Source organism: Diadema antillarum, unplaced genomic scaffold (genome assembly GCF_040938485.1).
Source record: "Diadema antillarum isolate AM-2024a unplaced genomic scaffold, OU_Dant_1.0 seq00000079_RagTag, whole genome shotgun sequence".
Classification (NCBI taxonomy): domain Eukaryota; kingdom Metazoa; phylum Echinodermata; class Echinoidea; order Diadematoida; family Diadematidae; genus Diadema; species Diadema antillarum.
The window spans coordinates 4,274,412-4,293,062 of NW_027271172.1; the positions used below are offsets into that span (position 1 = coordinate 4,274,412).

The 18,651-nt window shown below is 39.9% G+C and overlaps 1 protein-coding gene across 1 annotated transcript; it reads right to left on the reverse strand.

The window, feature by feature from the left end:
- Positions 1-8,714: 8,714 nt before the first annotated feature.
- LOC139726105 (galanin receptor 2a-like) lies at positions 8,715-10,064 on the reverse strand. Its single transcript, XM_071637184.1, has one exon. The coding sequence runs from the start codon at positions 10,062-10,064 to the stop codon at positions 8,715-8,717; it is 1,350 nt and encodes a 449-aa protein (XP_071493285.1).
- Between the last annotated feature and the right edge of the window lie 8,587 nt (positions 10,065-18,651).

An 18,651-nucleotide genomic window follows, 5' to 3' on the forward strand; every position in this document is an offset into this window, starting at 1 on the left:
ATACATGTATTCTACCAGACTCTCTAAAAACAACTTGTTACAAATGAGTTATGTGGGGGAAAAAAAGTCATTCTGAAGTACGAACTATTCACAAAATGTGAATGAAATATATGAAACATTTTTCAAACATTCATTTTCATGTTGAGTCAAAATATGAATAGATTACAGCACATTTAACTCTGACAGTATGAACATAATGAAAATAGCAGTCCACCATGATGATGCCAATTAAGAAGTTAATTGTTGTGCTCATTCAAGATTCCATATCACACTATGATCAAAGCCACAGAATAGTTTTTTTTTTCCAACCACTGCAATCAATGTCATATGAAAAGTATAACAACCATTGTTTTAGTTTTCTGTGGAAATGCATTCTGATTCACATTACCGAAGCTAATATATATAAACTTCGGACTGTAATCATATAGCTTTTCAAGTTATTGTTGTTGTTGTTGCTGCTGTTGTTGTTTAGTATGTGACATTTGCGGGAAAATGTGCCATTACATCTGTTCAAAGCGATTGTTTCTGAGCGCATCAAAACTTCGTCTCAGTATTTCATTAACATGATTAAATGCTACGATTAATGTTACACTTGAAAGTCTTGGTTATGATTGCTATAATGGGGTTCATCATGATATTGTCTCTGACTCAAGAGAGTGAATTAAAAGAGGGTTATAAACGTTAATGAAATGATCCAAACGCGCCATCTTCTGAAGAGCCCTGTCAATTTTACCATCGCCATATAACTTTGGGCTTTTATATAGTAGAAAAAAATATTAGTGATTTCATTTGCACGATGATGGCATGATTATGATACCTCGGGGCATTTTGCCACGATCATTCGACTTTATCATCGCCCCTTCAAACTTTACGTAAATAATTGATTTCCGGGGAGGAGATGACATGAACATTGATGTCCTTTTCTTTTCTTCATATTTTGTCTCTTGATCTGTGTTGTCTTTTCTCTGGAAATCAGGCGGGAGTTTCTCGCTGTGAGCACTGGTTTTATTCTGCTTTTTGTTTCCACCTTGTTCGTCATCGAATTCGCTGATCCGTCGCCAATGTTTGTTGTCGGGGGCGCTCGGCCACGATGTGCCGGTCCCAAGACAAGTTCCGGAAGTCCATGCGGCTCTTGACTGACGTGCCAAAACATCCTCATGTGTTCGTTGGCACCGTCCGGAGCTGAGCCCCACCGCCGAGCGTCGACGAATCCGCCCCAAAGTTACGCACGGCGATTGCGCGGTATCACGTCTCGATCGATCGCACCACGTCTCTTAAACCTCCCTATAATTTCGAAAGAGGAGGAGGAGGCGGGGAGGGGGGGGGGGGGAGGGAGCAATAATGGCTATAGCAAAATGAAGCTGATGACAGTGATGATGATAAATGATGATTATTTTCGCCGGGATCCCAGGGGGAAAACAACCGTGCTCTATATCCAGCGGAATATAATGTGAGTTACCGCTATTTTTCCATATTATGTTGATTTAACATCTTTAACGCGTACTTTTTGTTGATGTTTAAATTCTTGGTATTTCATTCGGAATAGAAGAAAAACAAAGAAAGTGAACAATGATAAGAATGTCAACCACATATCGAACTGAACCAACCCTATCTACAACTCGCCCAATTCTCGGGAAAAAATTGGCATCGTGCATGGTGATGTGCATACCCATTACATATCGCATTCGTTATAGGTATTGTGTATTTTTTCAGTTTAACGCTGGTAAGAAAACATATAATACTCAAAGGAGCAGATAAAACACAACAGCGCGCACACGCATACACACACAAACACACGCAAATACCCGCAGACAAAAAAAAAAGATTAAAAAACCCCTAGGATTTCCCATTGGGTAATACACAGCCACAACGTAGGAAGTTTTGAGCATTGAAGGCGTAAAGAAAATCGCTACGCTGCCTCCTGTGCCCGTTTTCTCCAACTATCTATCTATCTATCTATCTATCTATCTATCTATCTATCTAGAATCGATCTATCTATCTATCTATCTAGAATCGATCTAACTGTATTTATCAATAACGTTTGTTCATCATTTTCATCACCGTCACTTTAGTTACTTAAATTCAAGATTCAAGATTCTTTCATGTGCCCGGCAGAACATTACGAACGCATGCGATGCGCGTAAGTATAACGCGCTCCCCGCTTACGCTCGTGCCGTTCTGCCGGGCACACTTTCCTTGAATCGCTTGCGTTCGTGTCGTTCTGCCGCATGGGCACACGACGCTTTGTTGTCTGATAAGATACAGAAATTCGCCTCTCACTGGCAGTTTTTACCATTGCTCTCTCATTTTCACTGATGTTCCCTTCCATAATTTTTCTTCTTTATTTCTTTGCCCAACCTGTACACTTCTTGAAATACATGTACATTGCACACTGGAACACAAACAGTATCCAACTGGTATCACGACGGAACAGTCTCCTGGCTATAGCGGAATTGAGCGGTCTGAGTGTTTGAAGAACGCCGCTCTGTTCACACTGTAATCAGATCACGTATAGTCTTCAGTATAGTACTACTATGGTTTCTATATCGGTCATGACGGTGTGTATATGCATGTATATAATTACTATGTTAGTCTATATAATCATAGTGAAATAACAACTGTTGCTGGCTGTCACGGCAGTGTGAATGCGGTCGTCATTAGCCGGTGTCAGTGACCGGGCAAGCCTGCACAAATAAAGCCATCCATCATCTTTCTGATCCGGACAAACATGGGGAAAGAGAGAGAAAACAAAAATGATGATATTTGATGGATCACAAACTTGTCATTTCGAACAAAAGTTGAAAGAGATCAGAAAAAAGAGAAAGAGAGGAGAGAATAAAGAGAAAGAGAAAGATAGAAAGATAGTATGTGTGTGAGTGTGTGTGAGGGGCAGTGTGTGTGTGTTTCTGTGTATGAGTGGTTAGTTTGCACAGAATACAATTGCTCCATCTTTTTCTTTGGGGGGGGGGGGGGGGGGGGGGGGGGGGAGGGGGGATGTGAGAACTACATGACTTACCTATATTAGAAACTAGTTTAATCTGAATTCCCATAATGATATTATGGTTAGTAGATAAACAGCGTACCATGCATGCGAGTGATGATATACTAGTCTATCAAGCGGTGTTCCGATGCAAAAAAAAGAGCACATATTCGTACTTTGCCGTAATTAGTGCAATTTCTCTTGATCATGGCAAAAGAGAGAAATGTAGAATTATTTGGCAATCGGTTAGTAAATCTGTTGATATGTTTATAAGTAGGGCCTATATATCTTCATGTATACTTATGCATACATGTATCTCTGTATCATAATATGAATATATGATTATAGATAGATAGATAGAGAGAGAGAGATAGATGGATAGATAGATAGATAAATAGATAGATAAATAAATAAATAAATAGATAGATAGATAGGTAGATAGATATACCCATTGCTTTTTGGCCAAGCAGATTCTGATGTTTTTGTAATGAAGATGTGACTTGAAAATGCCCAGGAATATCTGCACCCGACGCGATGGTGTTGTAAAAATATATGTCCACATTTCTGCAGTAGTCGTCAAATTCGGTCACCACCGTAAACTAATCGTGTTGGTTTTTGTATTTTCTCTCGCTATTTCTGTCTTTTCTTAGGTCGCCTCAGTGCGTATTTTCAGAGTGAGATACAGCTTCCCCATGATCCGGTATTCGTTACATCAGATCATTTTAATTTTCGCATTTCTCTGCTTGGAATGAGAGCTCATCGGATTTGAGACATGAGGATGAGGTACCTCTGGTGAAAACTTTTTTAGCATCATCAGGGCGTATAAAAATGTATCTTGGGTGAGTTTTGCTTTTTGCGTGGGGAAGGGACGGCACGTGTTGAATAAAAGAATGCTGAAATTAACAGAGATATGGTCTGAGGAATATCAGACTAGCCCGTATACTAGAGCTTGAAATTGGACTAATCGAGATCAACACAAGGATTTAGGGATACGTTGGGGAATGTCCTTCATTTCTTGAAGCATAATTGGGGTGTGCGAATCTATGATGGCCGCTTCTGTCCGTGCCTGGATTATGGAAGGCTAAACAGAGATTTAGGAACAAGCTGGGGCAGGATGTGTGGCATGAGCGCCGATGATTGTCTCCATCGTGGGCGTTCTTCTACTGAAGTAAGACTGTTACAACTAGGGGAGTCAGAAGTGCGAGATGACATCCACAACGTATGGCATAGTTATTTGACTATTCTAAGCGGAGGGGGGGTCGGTCGGGTGGGAAGGAGGGGAGGCATGGATTCTTATAGTTCTTCTTCTCCGCGAGTCATCTTCCTTGGAGACCAACGTGTGTGATGTCAATTTGCCTTGGAGGAGTCGTCTTGGAGATGGAGGACACCAATCAAAACCCGAGTGCTGTTGCTATTAGCAACGAGAGAGATTGCATCAGTTCGTTGAAGTGGGTCTTTCGTCCAAGATGTCCTTGGAGTTACACACATGTAATGTGTATCACATCATTTGGCCTACGCTCTTTGTCCTGACTGTGTGTCTTAACAGAATATTCGTCAAATATGTCCTATATGTGAATAAATCAAACGTATTCTTAAAGGGATAGTGTAGTTTTGGTTGAGATGGAGATTCAGGTTCTATCTCTTTGCGAGATGACTAGAAACCACTTATATAAAATATCAAAGAGCATACAAATTCTAAGAGGAATTAAAAGCTTATATGATGAAAATCGGTTTTGAAAAGGCTGAGACATCCAAAAAAACAAAGAGATCCTAGTTAAAGGTGGAACCCACCTTTTATTAGGAACTCCTTGGTTTGCTTTGCTTTTAGATATCTCAGCTGTTTTAAAACCGTTTGAATTTTTCTTAGATTTGTATGCTCTTTAATACTTCGTATAAGTAGTTTCTTATTATCTCACAAAGAGTTAAAACCTGAATCTTCTTCTCAACCAAAACTATATCATTTCTTTAATGTTTAACCTTTGACATTCCAATTAGCATTAGTGCAGAGAGAGAAGGGGGTGTGATTTACCATTTGATAAAATACATTATCATAAATGATGATACTATAACTTCTACTATGACAATCATCATCAATAGCTGCGTTATCGTTATTATTAGCATTTTTATTATAGGACTATACATATTATGTATCACCATTGTACTACATTACGTATACGTATGTTTCTTCTGGAAAATTTCTTCTGTCGTTTTTCAAAAGAGAGGTTGAGAACAAGCCAATCTCCGCACAAAGATCTCGGCTGACTTATGGGGGTTGAAAAATCATGTGTCATGATTGCACACGATTTGGCATGGAAGTGTTTTATTTCTAACGACAACGTTGGACCGCCGCCGGGGTGAAAATGGTTGTCATAACCCAATAATGTTTAGGATGACTCGCAAAATCCGAACGTAGATGGCGCTATTTCTCCAGCCCGGCTTACGTCGTCGTGGGATCGGGCGAAAAGGGTATCCGTCTGTCCGTGATGTAATGTTCTGAAAGACTGCCAGCCAAAAGAGCGATGTTTTATTAGAAATCGCCACTGCACCAAATTAGATATTCTCATGTCATACTTGCACCATTCTTGTTTTGCAAGCCTCAGACTGTATTTTGAACAATCACCTACTTAGCAATATTATAATATTCTCTCATTCAACCCTAATATAGATAATCAAGGTGCTACATAACTTACATTTTCCCACTTGCGCTGTCGGGCAAGCAGAATGAATTTTACTTGCCCAAAAGAAAGTCCAAAAATACGAGAAAATGATGTAGAAAATCACTTGTGTAATTGTAATGCAAGAAATAACACGGCACACATTGATTCGCAGACTTAAAAAAAGATAGAGTAACAAACTTGGTTGGATCCAGTGTTAGTGTTGCAATGGGGCTTCATCACGTAAATGTTGGAAAGTTACTGTAATTAAATTAAAGTGTTTTTCATCACCAAACAGTCATTATCTTTGAGCTTTTGTATGGATGACTTTGAAGGTTTGAAGGGGAGGGAGGGTGGGAGTGAAAAAAGGAGCCTTCAAAACGTTAAGCTTGTCCAATTCGGGCAAGCATATTTTCACGTTGTTCCAAAATATTTGCCCAACTTAATCATCACTTTCCCCCGCAATCGGGCAAGTACTTATATATATATATATATATATATATATATATATATATATATATATATATATATACATACATACATACATATTCATATATACATATATATATGCCTTTTTTTTTTCTTTTCGGAGGGGGGTTAAAGAATATGAATATCATAGCATTTTGCCGAACTGAAGATTCATTTCATGGTACTTGAATAAAGGAATGGAAACAAACGCCAATGAAGATAAACTGATTAAGTTGCCTTTTAGCGAGCTGAAAGCATCCAGAACAGTGCTGGTGACTTATGTCGAACGTAAGTAAAATTTATGTGCCGTCTTCTTGAAGTGTGGAAACAACAACACTACATGTCACGATATTAAGACTACAAAAATATAGAGATGATTCCACAAAGTTTCAATTTATCGCCCAAAGAACGTATTCCTATTTGCTCGTTATCGATGACAAGGGTAATATAATACCTTCTGCCTCCGAAGGGAGTAAGTCAATATTTTACTTTCTTTCATCATGCGAGTAAAATGAAATATATCATTGTATCTTCTTTATATCGTTTCCCTACTGTGACGTCACGAACTGTTGCAGCCTGCTTATCCAGGGATGACGGCACACGAATTTCACCCAAACTTTAAGAACTAAAAATATTTGAACCGATTGATCATTTCATTTTCTCAAACTTCATTGTTGCGTTCTACTTGGGTTATGTCCACGGTTCTCGATGCCCTGTCTGACGACAGAAATGCTGCTTTTTGAATGACGCCCTCTAGAGAGGAATATGAAACAGACATTGAAACGCGCCTCCCTCGAGAATTATCAGTGTCACGCCTTTTTCCCTCCCCACACTTAAATACACACACACACACACACACACACACACACACACACACACGCGCACACACACACACACACACACACACACCATTCCCCACATACGTGATATACTGACACTCAGTCCATTAAATATTCTTGGCTATCGAGTAGCAGTGCATTATTTTGGATACAGAAAATAAAATCTAAAATGAATGATATGAAAATCAAATGAGACGAAAATGTTTGAAACGTTGACATTAGTGATTAGTCGTGTTTAACTTGTATTCCAATCCGATTCGTCGTGCTTAATTTGTATTCCATTTTGATAAAGCACACCTTTTCATTCTTTCTTTACTTTTTTGTGCAACAGAGCAGAGACCCGTCATCGTAACACCTACCAAAAGTATATACACGACTCGTCTTTACTGTGAACAGTGGACTAACAAGGTGCATTAAATTACTCTTGAGTGACAATTTTATGATATACATGAGGGATGCTCATTGCATACATTTAAATTTCATTGATATTTACGGCCTCAAAAAAAAAAGAGGCAAAACATAGTTCCGGTACGCCTGCAAAATTGTCAAATTTCGCTCCAAAATGTACACGTATGTCTAAGAAATGTGTGGAATAACGCTATGATAACAAACTGTTCGTTGGGTAATGACGAAATGCGAAATATTAACCAAAAATGTTCGCATCTCAGAACTTACCCTATCGGGGTCAGGCTAACTCGGACTCGGGGACAACTCGGCCTCACTTTGATGGCGGGGCCGAGTTGTCCCTTTGGATTGTACAGTGCTGAACTAGGGGAGCGCTTCGCGTTCTGGCTTTTCGTAGTTATTGGCCGAGTTGATACAATGCGCACATCAAAGAACTTCTTTGGCCCTCCTACAAAGTGAACGTGCGCCAAAAACGTTATCATAGGTGAAAATTTTTCAATCAAAGGGATGCTTGCAATTTTAGCATCCATGCTTCCCTGTCAAATATTTGAGACTTATTATTTCTCTGAACGTTATGAGTAAGAATAAAGAAAATATAAAGAAAAGAATATATAAACAACAAAAATACTTTCTCATTGTAAACACATACACTCATATATATAATAAATGTACATATTATAATTTAAGTGTGTATATACACTCCATGTGGTTGAAATATTAAACCACACAAATAATAGGTATAGGTTGCTATCATAATTATATATCTTACAATGTTAATCCTAAGTTATTGGTAATAGTTAACAATGTCCTGCATCTGAACATATGCATCCCAAATTACATTACAAATCATAAGATCCCATCACACAGGACACAATGCATTAAAGAAATAGTCGGCATGTTTGCAGAACTTTGAGACATTTGACCCATCAAATGCTAATGGAATTTTGCTGAGTAATTATCATCCTGTTAGCACTAAATTGGCTAATCTAAACTTATTGGCCCGTCTTTATTGGAGAAAGATTAGATGGTACTTGTTATATATATTACATCTGCCTATTATACATATATTCATACACACACACGCACGCACACACACACACACACACATATATATATATATATATATACACACATTATAAAGAACTTCACAATGTGCCTACTTGACAGAGAAACAGGACCTTTAATCTGCTTTAAAAACCACAAATGCATGAACAACAACCAATGACCCAAATGAAAGCGAATGTTTTTACGATACCTTACGAGATGCTACAAGTAAATAGATGAAATTATTGTAAAAGGAAATTATGGCACCAAGCCAAAGAATTGTATTTTTCTTTTTAGGGGGTGCTTGATGGGTTAACCTGCAAACTAGGCAGAGTGGGTAATCTGCCGTGTGCTCCTGTCACTGGAGTCGTCGACGTTTTGAGGAACGGGTGGAGACTTCTTGTCATTGGCGGGTTGTATCCTACTCTCGAAGAGCATGGGCGTGGTCTCAGATGAGCATGTGAACAGCGCCCTCAGAGCAGCTCGGAACTCTGGGTGGCGAGAGGTATAGATGAAGGGATTCGCGCAGGAATTCAAGAATCCCATCACAGTAAGGGCACGATGGAGGGCGCTGCCCCGGTAGGAGGGCGACAGGTAGCCGAGGTTGAAGCAGAGGTAGGCAATCTGATTTGGCATCCAGGCGACGCAGTAGACGATGACCACGATCAGGAGCATCTTGATGACGCGATTGCGGGCGACGATGTGGAAGGAGGGTGCGGCATTCGATTTCTCCGCGCTCACCATATCGCCGTGACGCTTGGATTGGATGTTGAGGGATCGGACGATGACGATCTGCGTGATCAACATCGCACCGACGGGGATGACGAGTCGGATGCCGAAGGCGTAGTAGGCTATCGCCGCTTTGCCCGCAGGCGTGATGGCAGTCTGTGCGCAGTAGTGGATGTCGTCATCATAGACGATGATGAAGAAGGTGTAGATACACTGTGCGAGGCTGAAGAGCCAGGTAAAGACTACGATCATGGAAACCTTGCGCTCGCTGAAAGCGCGCGCGAAGTACAGAGGGTGCACAACGGCCACGTAGCGCTCGATGCATATGGCGACCAGCTGATACGTGGAGACGGTGATACAAAGCCAGAGCAAGAAGTTTGGGAACAGAAACTTGCAGTAGATGACTCCGAGGATCGACGGCGGCACGGTCTTCGCCCAGGGGATGGGGAAGAGAAAGACAGAGGTGAGGAAATCGGAGATGGCGAGGGATCCGATTAGCGTGTCAGTCGAGCGTTTGTTCTGAACACGCGTGAATATGATGACGATGACGACACCATTGCCGAGCACGCCAATAACTGAGGACAAGACCTGGCAGATTAGCCACCATGACCAACGAATACGGTACCAGGACCAAACGATCTCTGAATCGATATCGGTGTCGGTTTCTGTGACAAAATCTTCACTTATCGTCGTACCTACATATGGAAACCTGGTGGGATACCAACCCAAAGAGCTATCCGATGCGTGCTTAATACCTGGTTCAATCCTAGGTGGTGCTGTTGTTCCTGCTGCTGTTGTTAGTGGTGTTGGTGTTGTTGTTGTTAGTGTTGCATTGAATTCCATGAGACTAGTCGAACTTTCCTCATCGAACCCTTTAGTGGTCACCAGCAGAGACGTAACGACCACGAGAATCCGCAACACTCGGAGTATGTCACGTGACTTCATGATGACACAATATCCTATTGAGACAGAGAACCCTAGAATTCAATGATACTGTCTGACATTTGTCGCAACGTTTGGGGACTATTTTTTTTTACAGTTCTTTATTCGAATTTCGTTCAATTTCAAATAACAAAATTCACGTTCACAGAAACAAAAACAAAACATTATACAAAGACAAACTGCATTATACACAAACATTTTACAAACTAATGTCAGTCTTACATTGTAAAAAGACAAAATGCAGTATGCACAAACATTTCTCAAAATAATGTCAATCTTACATTGTGACCCTTTTTTTAACCGAAAAAACGAAATCCGTTTTTTCTTTTCTCCTTCTTTTAACACACACATATTCTCGCAAAATGCTCGCCAAACGGGGATATGATAGTTTGCTAAGAAAAACTGGGCATATTCCATCACTTGTTTCTTGAAAGAAAAAAAATCGAGGCCATTTGAGAGAACACACACGCACACGCACACGCCAACATGCACCCCCCCCCCCCCACCAGCCCCTTTGCCTTCAGCCCTCAGGTTTCAGGTTTTACCCACATTTGAATAACTCTGGTTTACGTGTAAGTTGCTTTTTTTCTCTCATACAATGAATACATCCTAATCATAATGCGGAAGTGATGTGGAAATGGTAGAAGCAATGAAGAGGGGAAAAACCGATAACGATGTGACAATAACTCGCAGATACGGCAAAATCAAGACAGAAAAAGAAAATCACATTTCATCCTCAGCATGCATCATACATTCCCACTTTAACAAATGCATTCCAACTGTTCCTCTTTAATCTTATTTTCTTCCTCTGTGCACATCATAAAATACTTCATAACAGCATTTAACTTTGATACCTCCAATTCTGATATGGCTAAATATGAAATATTTAGTCATCAATATAATTGTATTCCATACTTTGATTTTAACGACTTTCCCGAATTACCTGTATAAACAACTTCCCAATTCATATTTGCCAGTTCTTCTAAATTCATTTTCGGAATAATAATTTGCCACAATTCCTGCACTGTAATATACTCCCGAAATAAATGCGAATATGTCTCAGTGCTTTTTACTACAGAAAGAACGGGTGCTGTTCGTTATTCCGAAGGTTCGCTATTCCGAAGGTTCGTTGTTCCGAAGGGTCGTTAATCCGAAACACGCAAATTCCCTTTACCTAGAGGTTCGTTAATCCGAAAATGAAAAAGGGTTCGTTTATCCGAAAATTTGTGGCGTTATTCCGAAGGTTCGTTATTCCGGAGATCGGTTAATCCGAAAATGAAATTCGGAACAATGAACCTTCGGAATAACGAATCTTAGGAATAAAGAGCCTTCGGAATAACGAACCTTCGGAATAATGAGCTGTAACCGAAAGAACAGAGATCATCCGAAACAAACCCAATTTCAACAGATTAACTTTTGTGTAAAATGCACCATGAAGAAGTTTAAACTGAAATTCCCTAAGCTTTGGGATAAGAGTTGTAACCCTGGGTCGGAGGAAAATATCCTGGGTTACTTTTGGTGAGAAGGCGAAATTACTCTGTCGATCTCGTACTTCCAATATATATATATAACTGCTGTAAATCAGTTTTAAAAAAATGCTCGTAAATCTATGTATCCAATCATATGTGTATAATCACACACAAACACACACGCACACACACATGCACACACACATGTATTACCACATACGTATGCTGCAGCAAATACGTTTAAAAAGCAATTTCACATAATATTCAATCATGCTCTGATAGACGGAATAAATCAAAGAAATGTAATGGTAGCTGCAGTGAAACAGTTTAAATCTGATATTCCTTAACTTTCTCGGAACCGAACAAACTCGAGTTTGGAGCTTTCCCAAGTTCGTTCATCTGATTTTGTCCTGTTTATTAGAGTCAGCATGACCATAGCGTGGTAATGGTTGTTGAAACAGGTTCTCATACCGCCTTCGATAAGCGTTAAATGCTGTTTTAAAGCTGCATCATGGATTCAACAAGAAGTTACAGTAACACGATCTTGCAAATGAATGCACGTTACTAAGAAAGTTGTTTATATCCAATGGAGAAGTTTTCGCGGTCGCTTCAAAAAAAAGAAGAAAAAAATTGCAGCATGTGCCGCCGAGTTGGGGGTTATTCAGCTCGGTATTGATGCTAATGGGGCTGTTGATAATGATGAAAAGAGGTATGACGTCATGAATTATATTTTTGCCTAAAAACGTAAGAATTAAAGTGAACAAACACAGACTTTTTCGGTTATGATGACAAAGAAGAAGAAATAAAGAGCAGAATATTTACCGTCTCAGACTGCTGAAAGTAATGCGTTTCCGAAATATTTCACCCTCGGCTGATGTAGCTCGTACAGGCTGGCTCTAATGAATGTACATATATAGCACTGCTTGATGAGCGCTTTATAAGTACCATCCGCACCGGCGGTTTCTGTCAAAAGATGAATTTATAGTTCATCGCATCCGTCCATATATACCAGACTAGAGATACTTATGGGCGTGGTATTGTCATTTGAATATAATTAGTCAGACATAAAGAGAGAGAGAGGGGGGGTGGGGTGGAGAGGGAGCGACGGAAGGAGAAAAAGAAAAAGAAAAAGAGAGCGAGAGAGAGGGAACCAACAACTAAAACTGCAAATATGCAATCAAGATCCTTCGCCGCTGGTCCAAAATGCTAATATTCGAGGGAAAAAAATATCCGTAAAAGCAGATAGATATAACCATTGTGTGTTTTGATTCAACTCTAGGTTGAAAATGTCAGGGTATGACCGCGAAAAGTGTTACGAAGGTGGCGAAATCATCAGGTTCTTCGGATACCAGTGGGAAGCCACTGACTTAACGGCGTCCAAGTTTTTCCAGAAGGGACCAATAATTATCACTACCTCTTCTGTGTTGTCACTCCAAAGAGGGCGTCCCAGTTGGATTCCGGTAATTGACTCAAGTTATGATCCGAGTCCCGCAGCGGGATACGACCAGTCACTTGTGTGGAACCCTCGCACTGTTTCAGGGAACTCATCCAGCCTAATGGTAATTAGGATTATAAATGCGTAGCAGAAGTGGCGTCACAGGTCGAGATCCTCTCGTTAAGATGGCATTATTGGCCTCACGAGGACAAAACAAAAGATGCGAATTTCAAAGAAACTTTGTTTTAATGACCGTGTATAATGGGGATCCATGGAGTGGGAAAGCTGACAATCAGGGGGGCGTTTCATCAACGAGTTCGTCGGAGGTTTTCACCGACAAATTTGCTATCAGCCAATCAGACGCAAGGATTTACACTGACAACTGTTAAAAGCTAATGAAATCCTTGCGTCTGATTGGCTGATAGCAAATTTGTCGGTGAAAACTCCGACGAACTCGTTGATGAAACGCCCCCCAGGTATTGATTTGTGTACAGATTTATCACTAATCTCTACACAAACACAAACACACACACATGCACACACACACGCGCGCGCGCGCGCGCGCGCGCATACACACACACAACACACACACACACACACACACACACACACACAAAGAGCATTTGATATCATTCAGCGTGTTTCTACAGAACCCCAAATTCCGGGTCTATCGGATTGTATCCGATAGAGGGGGCTGTAGAAACACACCAGTAACGGTTTCTTTCCGATGCAGATTCCGATACCGATTCCGCTTAACTTACTACGTAACCGTCTAATGAGGTACAGCGTGTTTCTACAGAGAATCCGATAGACCTAGCATTTGCAAGCGCGTAATCAAACAGTGCGCTAACGCGGAACCGGGTTGCTTCTACAGAAAGCGCATAATCGGATTGAATCCGATTCTCCACCTGAATGCAGGTGTGACCGGATGTCTGGAAAGTTGGCTGGTGCATTGTGGGCCTGGGTCAAGGTCAAGCATCTACTGATGATGCGGATGCGATCACCGATTGAACGAAACTGAGCACAGGGCCTGCCTAGCTAGCCTAGCCCGCCCTGGGCCGGCCGGCCCGGCCTAGTGTGGGTACAAGTTTAACCACGACCGGCTGCTGGACGAATTTGTTTTCGTCTAACTTAACGTTAGGGCTCCTACGTCCTACTCTAACGTTAGTTCCAACGTTTATATGGATTAGAAACTAGTTTTGTTTTCTACCAATTCTTTGGTTCGTCAATTTTTCACGGATCTTAAGGTTGGATTTTTATAACTGGATTATCACATGTGACGAGACAACAGCACGTCAGCAGTTCACAGAGACACAGCTTCTGTCGCGTCTGACTGAGTTCTGTAAGTTCTATCATCAATTCTAACTAGTTTCTAGAGTAGAAGTAGAACCTCCTACTCAACTGTTGGGCTAGGCCCAACGTTAGGCATATTTCTAGTCTAACATTTAACGCTAACAAGTTAAGATAAAATATGATTAGATTAGGGCCTAGCGTTAGCAGTTACACGTTTTTATAGGCGTAAAGAGTTGTTGGGCCTACTGCGACTGGATACTATCTTACTACTACTACAAGTTAGCTCTAATGTTGTTAGACTATTCATGTTAGTGATTTCCACATTTCTACTTGTCATTAGGCCTTACGTTAGATTCTAACGTTAGGCCTAACAGTTACTTTTACTAACGTTTCTAAAAAGGGGCCCTGAAATCCAATTTTATTTGAAAACATCACTTTTGGGAATATAAGGCTGGTTCTAAGAAACATTCCATATTATAGTTAGGCTCTATTTTGATTACATTGATTAGAAATGGCTTAAAGTCAATCTAGAACTAGTTTGGAAGGTGTTTTTTTTTTATAGTTTTGTTAAATATTTCAGTAGACGTACTTTACTAACATCGTTAGGCCTACTGCATTACATACTGTCTTTACCAATGACTGACAGATGAGGAATAATATTGATTAGAAATGTCTTAAAGTAGATCTAACGTTAGAACTTGTAACGTGTTAGTTTGGAAGGTGTTTTCTTTTTCTTTTTTTGTGGGCGTTCCCAAGTAGAGTCTAACGTTAATCTGGAGAATAAAAAGAAAAAGTCGTTAAAAATAAATAGAATGTTTCTAAAGGTAAAGTTAGAATAGATATCCGTTTCACCACAAAAGTGGTATTGAGAACTTGAGGGTATTCTAAATCAACACAAATCAACATGCATTTGAATTTCAGGGCCCCTTTAAATTAGGCCCTAGACCTAACTATGTTAGAGAACCACTCTAACTTAACAAGTTAAAACGTTCAGTATAGCCTATTAACTGTTAGAGTCTTAAACACAAACGGCCTAACGTTACACAACTAAAAGGATCGACTGTGTATCATTGGATTTTAACAAAGGCCTATTAAACGTGAGGGCTAACGTTGACTGTTTGTGTTAACTGTGCTAGACCTCTTTCTTCGGGCAGGTAGGATTTAATTCGGGTAGAAACTCGGGTTTATGGAACATTAAAGAACTGTTAGTTATATTCCAAGTCAACGTTAGATTTTAGAACAGAAGTAGCTGTTGTTAGGATGCCTAACAAAACAGTTAACGGCTAACGTTAGATAGCGTTGATTCTGTTAAACGTACGGTAAAGTTTGTTAGGTAGGCACCTTGCCTCTACTAAATCTAACGTTAACTAGGTCTAGACATATTCTAACGTTACACCCCAAGTGGACTCACTTTTTCCACTTTTGGATTGACAAAATGTGCTTCAATTATGTTTTGATACTCAGTAAATGAATGTTTGAATTTCCTTTCATTTTCGGACTAACGAAACGTCGTATTTTTATAGGCCCTAACAAGATCCATATTTCTATTTGATTCTTTGTCGGATTAACAAACTAGACCCGCGTAACGAACCTTTAGAATAACGACAAAAAGTTCGTAAAACAAACCCTTTTAGTTTGCTAATGCTAGACTTTAGAGTTTGTCTTTTCCGAACTAAAAAGTATTAGGCCTAGAGAATATCTATATAGACCCCTACTATATTCTATGTGCATCTCACACGTATTGTTTAATAGCGCTAGTTAGTATAGTATTGTCAATTAGAATGTAACAAGTTAGTCGTACTCGTAGATCATAGGTTCTAGTAGCTCGAATCTAACGTTAAAAAGTATTAGGCCTATATGAGAACGGTTACTACTACTAGATCTAGCGTTAGTGTTACTGTTAGTTGCCTTGGTTTTAAAATTACAGCGCAACTGTGTAAAAATAACACCCCTGCCCCTGTTCGTGTGTCTTCTCTTTGACTTTATGTTAAAATTCAGAGTATTTTCTTCAAGTTTGTCAAATCTGAGGCAAATTGTGACTAGTAACGTTAGAACCTGATACTCGGACGTTTTGGAGACACCCAACTATTCAACGTTAGATAAAATAGCTGCAACATGCATGCACATAAAAGTCATAGCCACATTACCGTACACGTGTATGTCAAACTGGTGATTGTCTTCCGGGTCAGTATCGGATTATTGAACCTGGCGTGTTTCTACAGCGCTGACACTGGAAACTGCCCCGGAAAGAACTACCTCATTAGACGGTTAAGTTAAGCGGAATCGGTATCGGAATCTGCATCGGAAAGAAACCGTTACTGGTGTGTTTCTACAGCCCCCTCTATCGGCTACAATCCGATAGACCCGGAATTTAGGGTTCTGTAGAAACACGCTGAAAGTTCTTTCCGGGGCAGTTTCCAGTGTCAGCGCTGTAGAAACACGCCAGGTTCAATAATCCGATACTGACCCGGAAGACAATCACCAGTTTGACATACAGGGCTCACACCCGTAAATACAATGGCATGTCCGAGACCCCTTCACAAATTCGTACCAAAGATACCAAAATAAATGAAGAAAAAAATTAATTAAAAATCAATTATGTACTTTGGCAAAAAACTGAATAGCTGTAGATATTGAGTATGAATTCCTCTACAAATTGCATTTTGGTTAGAAGATGAAAGCTTTTCTGGTGGAATTTGAGGGGACTATATTTCATTGGGTACGTGTACGGAAAATGGGTGATTTTTTGAGTGACAAGAACTCGTAGTCTGGCTTTTCGGACCCCTGGACAGAATTGGAACTGAATTATCCACCCTGAGAATTTGATGGATGAAAGGGTACATCTAACTTATCCAGGTTAGTGAAGCTGAAACACCTCATTTCTCCCAGCTATTTTACAGAATTTTTTGAAATTTGATTTTTAACACACATCCCTATGGGGAAATATTTATGGGTGTGAGCCCTATAGAGGATGCATGCAATGCACACAAGTCTATGGGAAGTATTCATCCCATACAAACTCTGCTGGTTTATGTTGATCTATTGTGTCAGATCTCTTCCTCCCTCCCCCCTTCCCCTTCCTACCCCCCCCCCCCCACCTCTCTCCTCTACCCCCCCCCCCCAACTCTGTTTGGCTATAATTTGTTTTCTTATTATGTTGTTGTGGTATAGATAGATCTTTGTACATAGCAGTCATCAGTATCACACAACTTTGAATGACTGTGTTATTTTAATGTATTTCTTTGTTTGGCTACCACTGAAACAGGTCAAAATTCATGAAGTTAGTCTGCTTGACAAAACAAAGTCTTTTCAAGTATTTTGTAGGCAATAATGTGATGATGACACCCCCATAATCAAAGATTACTGCCTGCATCTAGGTATTCATCTTATAAAGAACTGATCAACACTACATTTTTATTTTTTTAAAAAACCTCAAAGGGTGTGAGTTTCAAAAGTGTCCCTTTGAGAAGCTTTATAACAATTGAATGTGTAATTTCCCATATGATGTAGGTGCAAATATCATCAAAAACACATTTATGATGTTTAAAAGTCAAATGAGAAATATGACCTTCACTATAGGGCTCACACCCGTAAATACAATGGCATGTCCGAGACCCCTTCACAAATTCGTACCAAAGATACCAAAATAAATGAAGAAAAAAATTAATTAAAAATCAATTATGTACTTTGGCAAAAAACTGAATAGCTGTAGATATTGAGTATGAATTCCTCTACAAATTGCATTTTGGTTAGAAGATGAAAGCTTTTCTGGTGGAATTTGAGGGGACTATATTTCATTGGGTACGTGTACGGAAAATGGGTGATTTTTTGAGTGACAAGAACTCGTAGTCTGGCTTTTCGGACCCCTGGACAGAATTGGAACTGAATTATCCACCCTGAGAATTTGATGGATGAAAGGGTACATCTAACTTATCCAGGTTAGTGAAGCTGAAACACCTCATTTCTCCCAGCTATTTTACAGAATTTTTTGAAATTTGATTTTTAACACACATCCCTATGGGGAAATATTTATGGGTGTGAGCCCTACACGTGTACGGTAATGTGGCCATGACTTTTATGTTTTGCATGCATGCTGCAGCTATTTATCTAACGTTAGTTGGGTGTCTCCAACACGGCCGAGTATCAGGTTCTAACGTTACTAGTCACAATTTGCCTCAGATTTGACAAACTTGTAAAGAAAATACTCTGAATTTTAGCATAAAGAAAAGACACACGAACAGGGGCAGGGGTGTTATTTTTACACAGTTGCGCTGTGATTTTAAAACCAAGACAACTAACACTAGTAACGTTAACAATAACATTAACAGTTAACGTTAGATTCGAGCTAGATCTACTACTCAGTCTAGAACATATCGCTAGTTCTACGACTTAG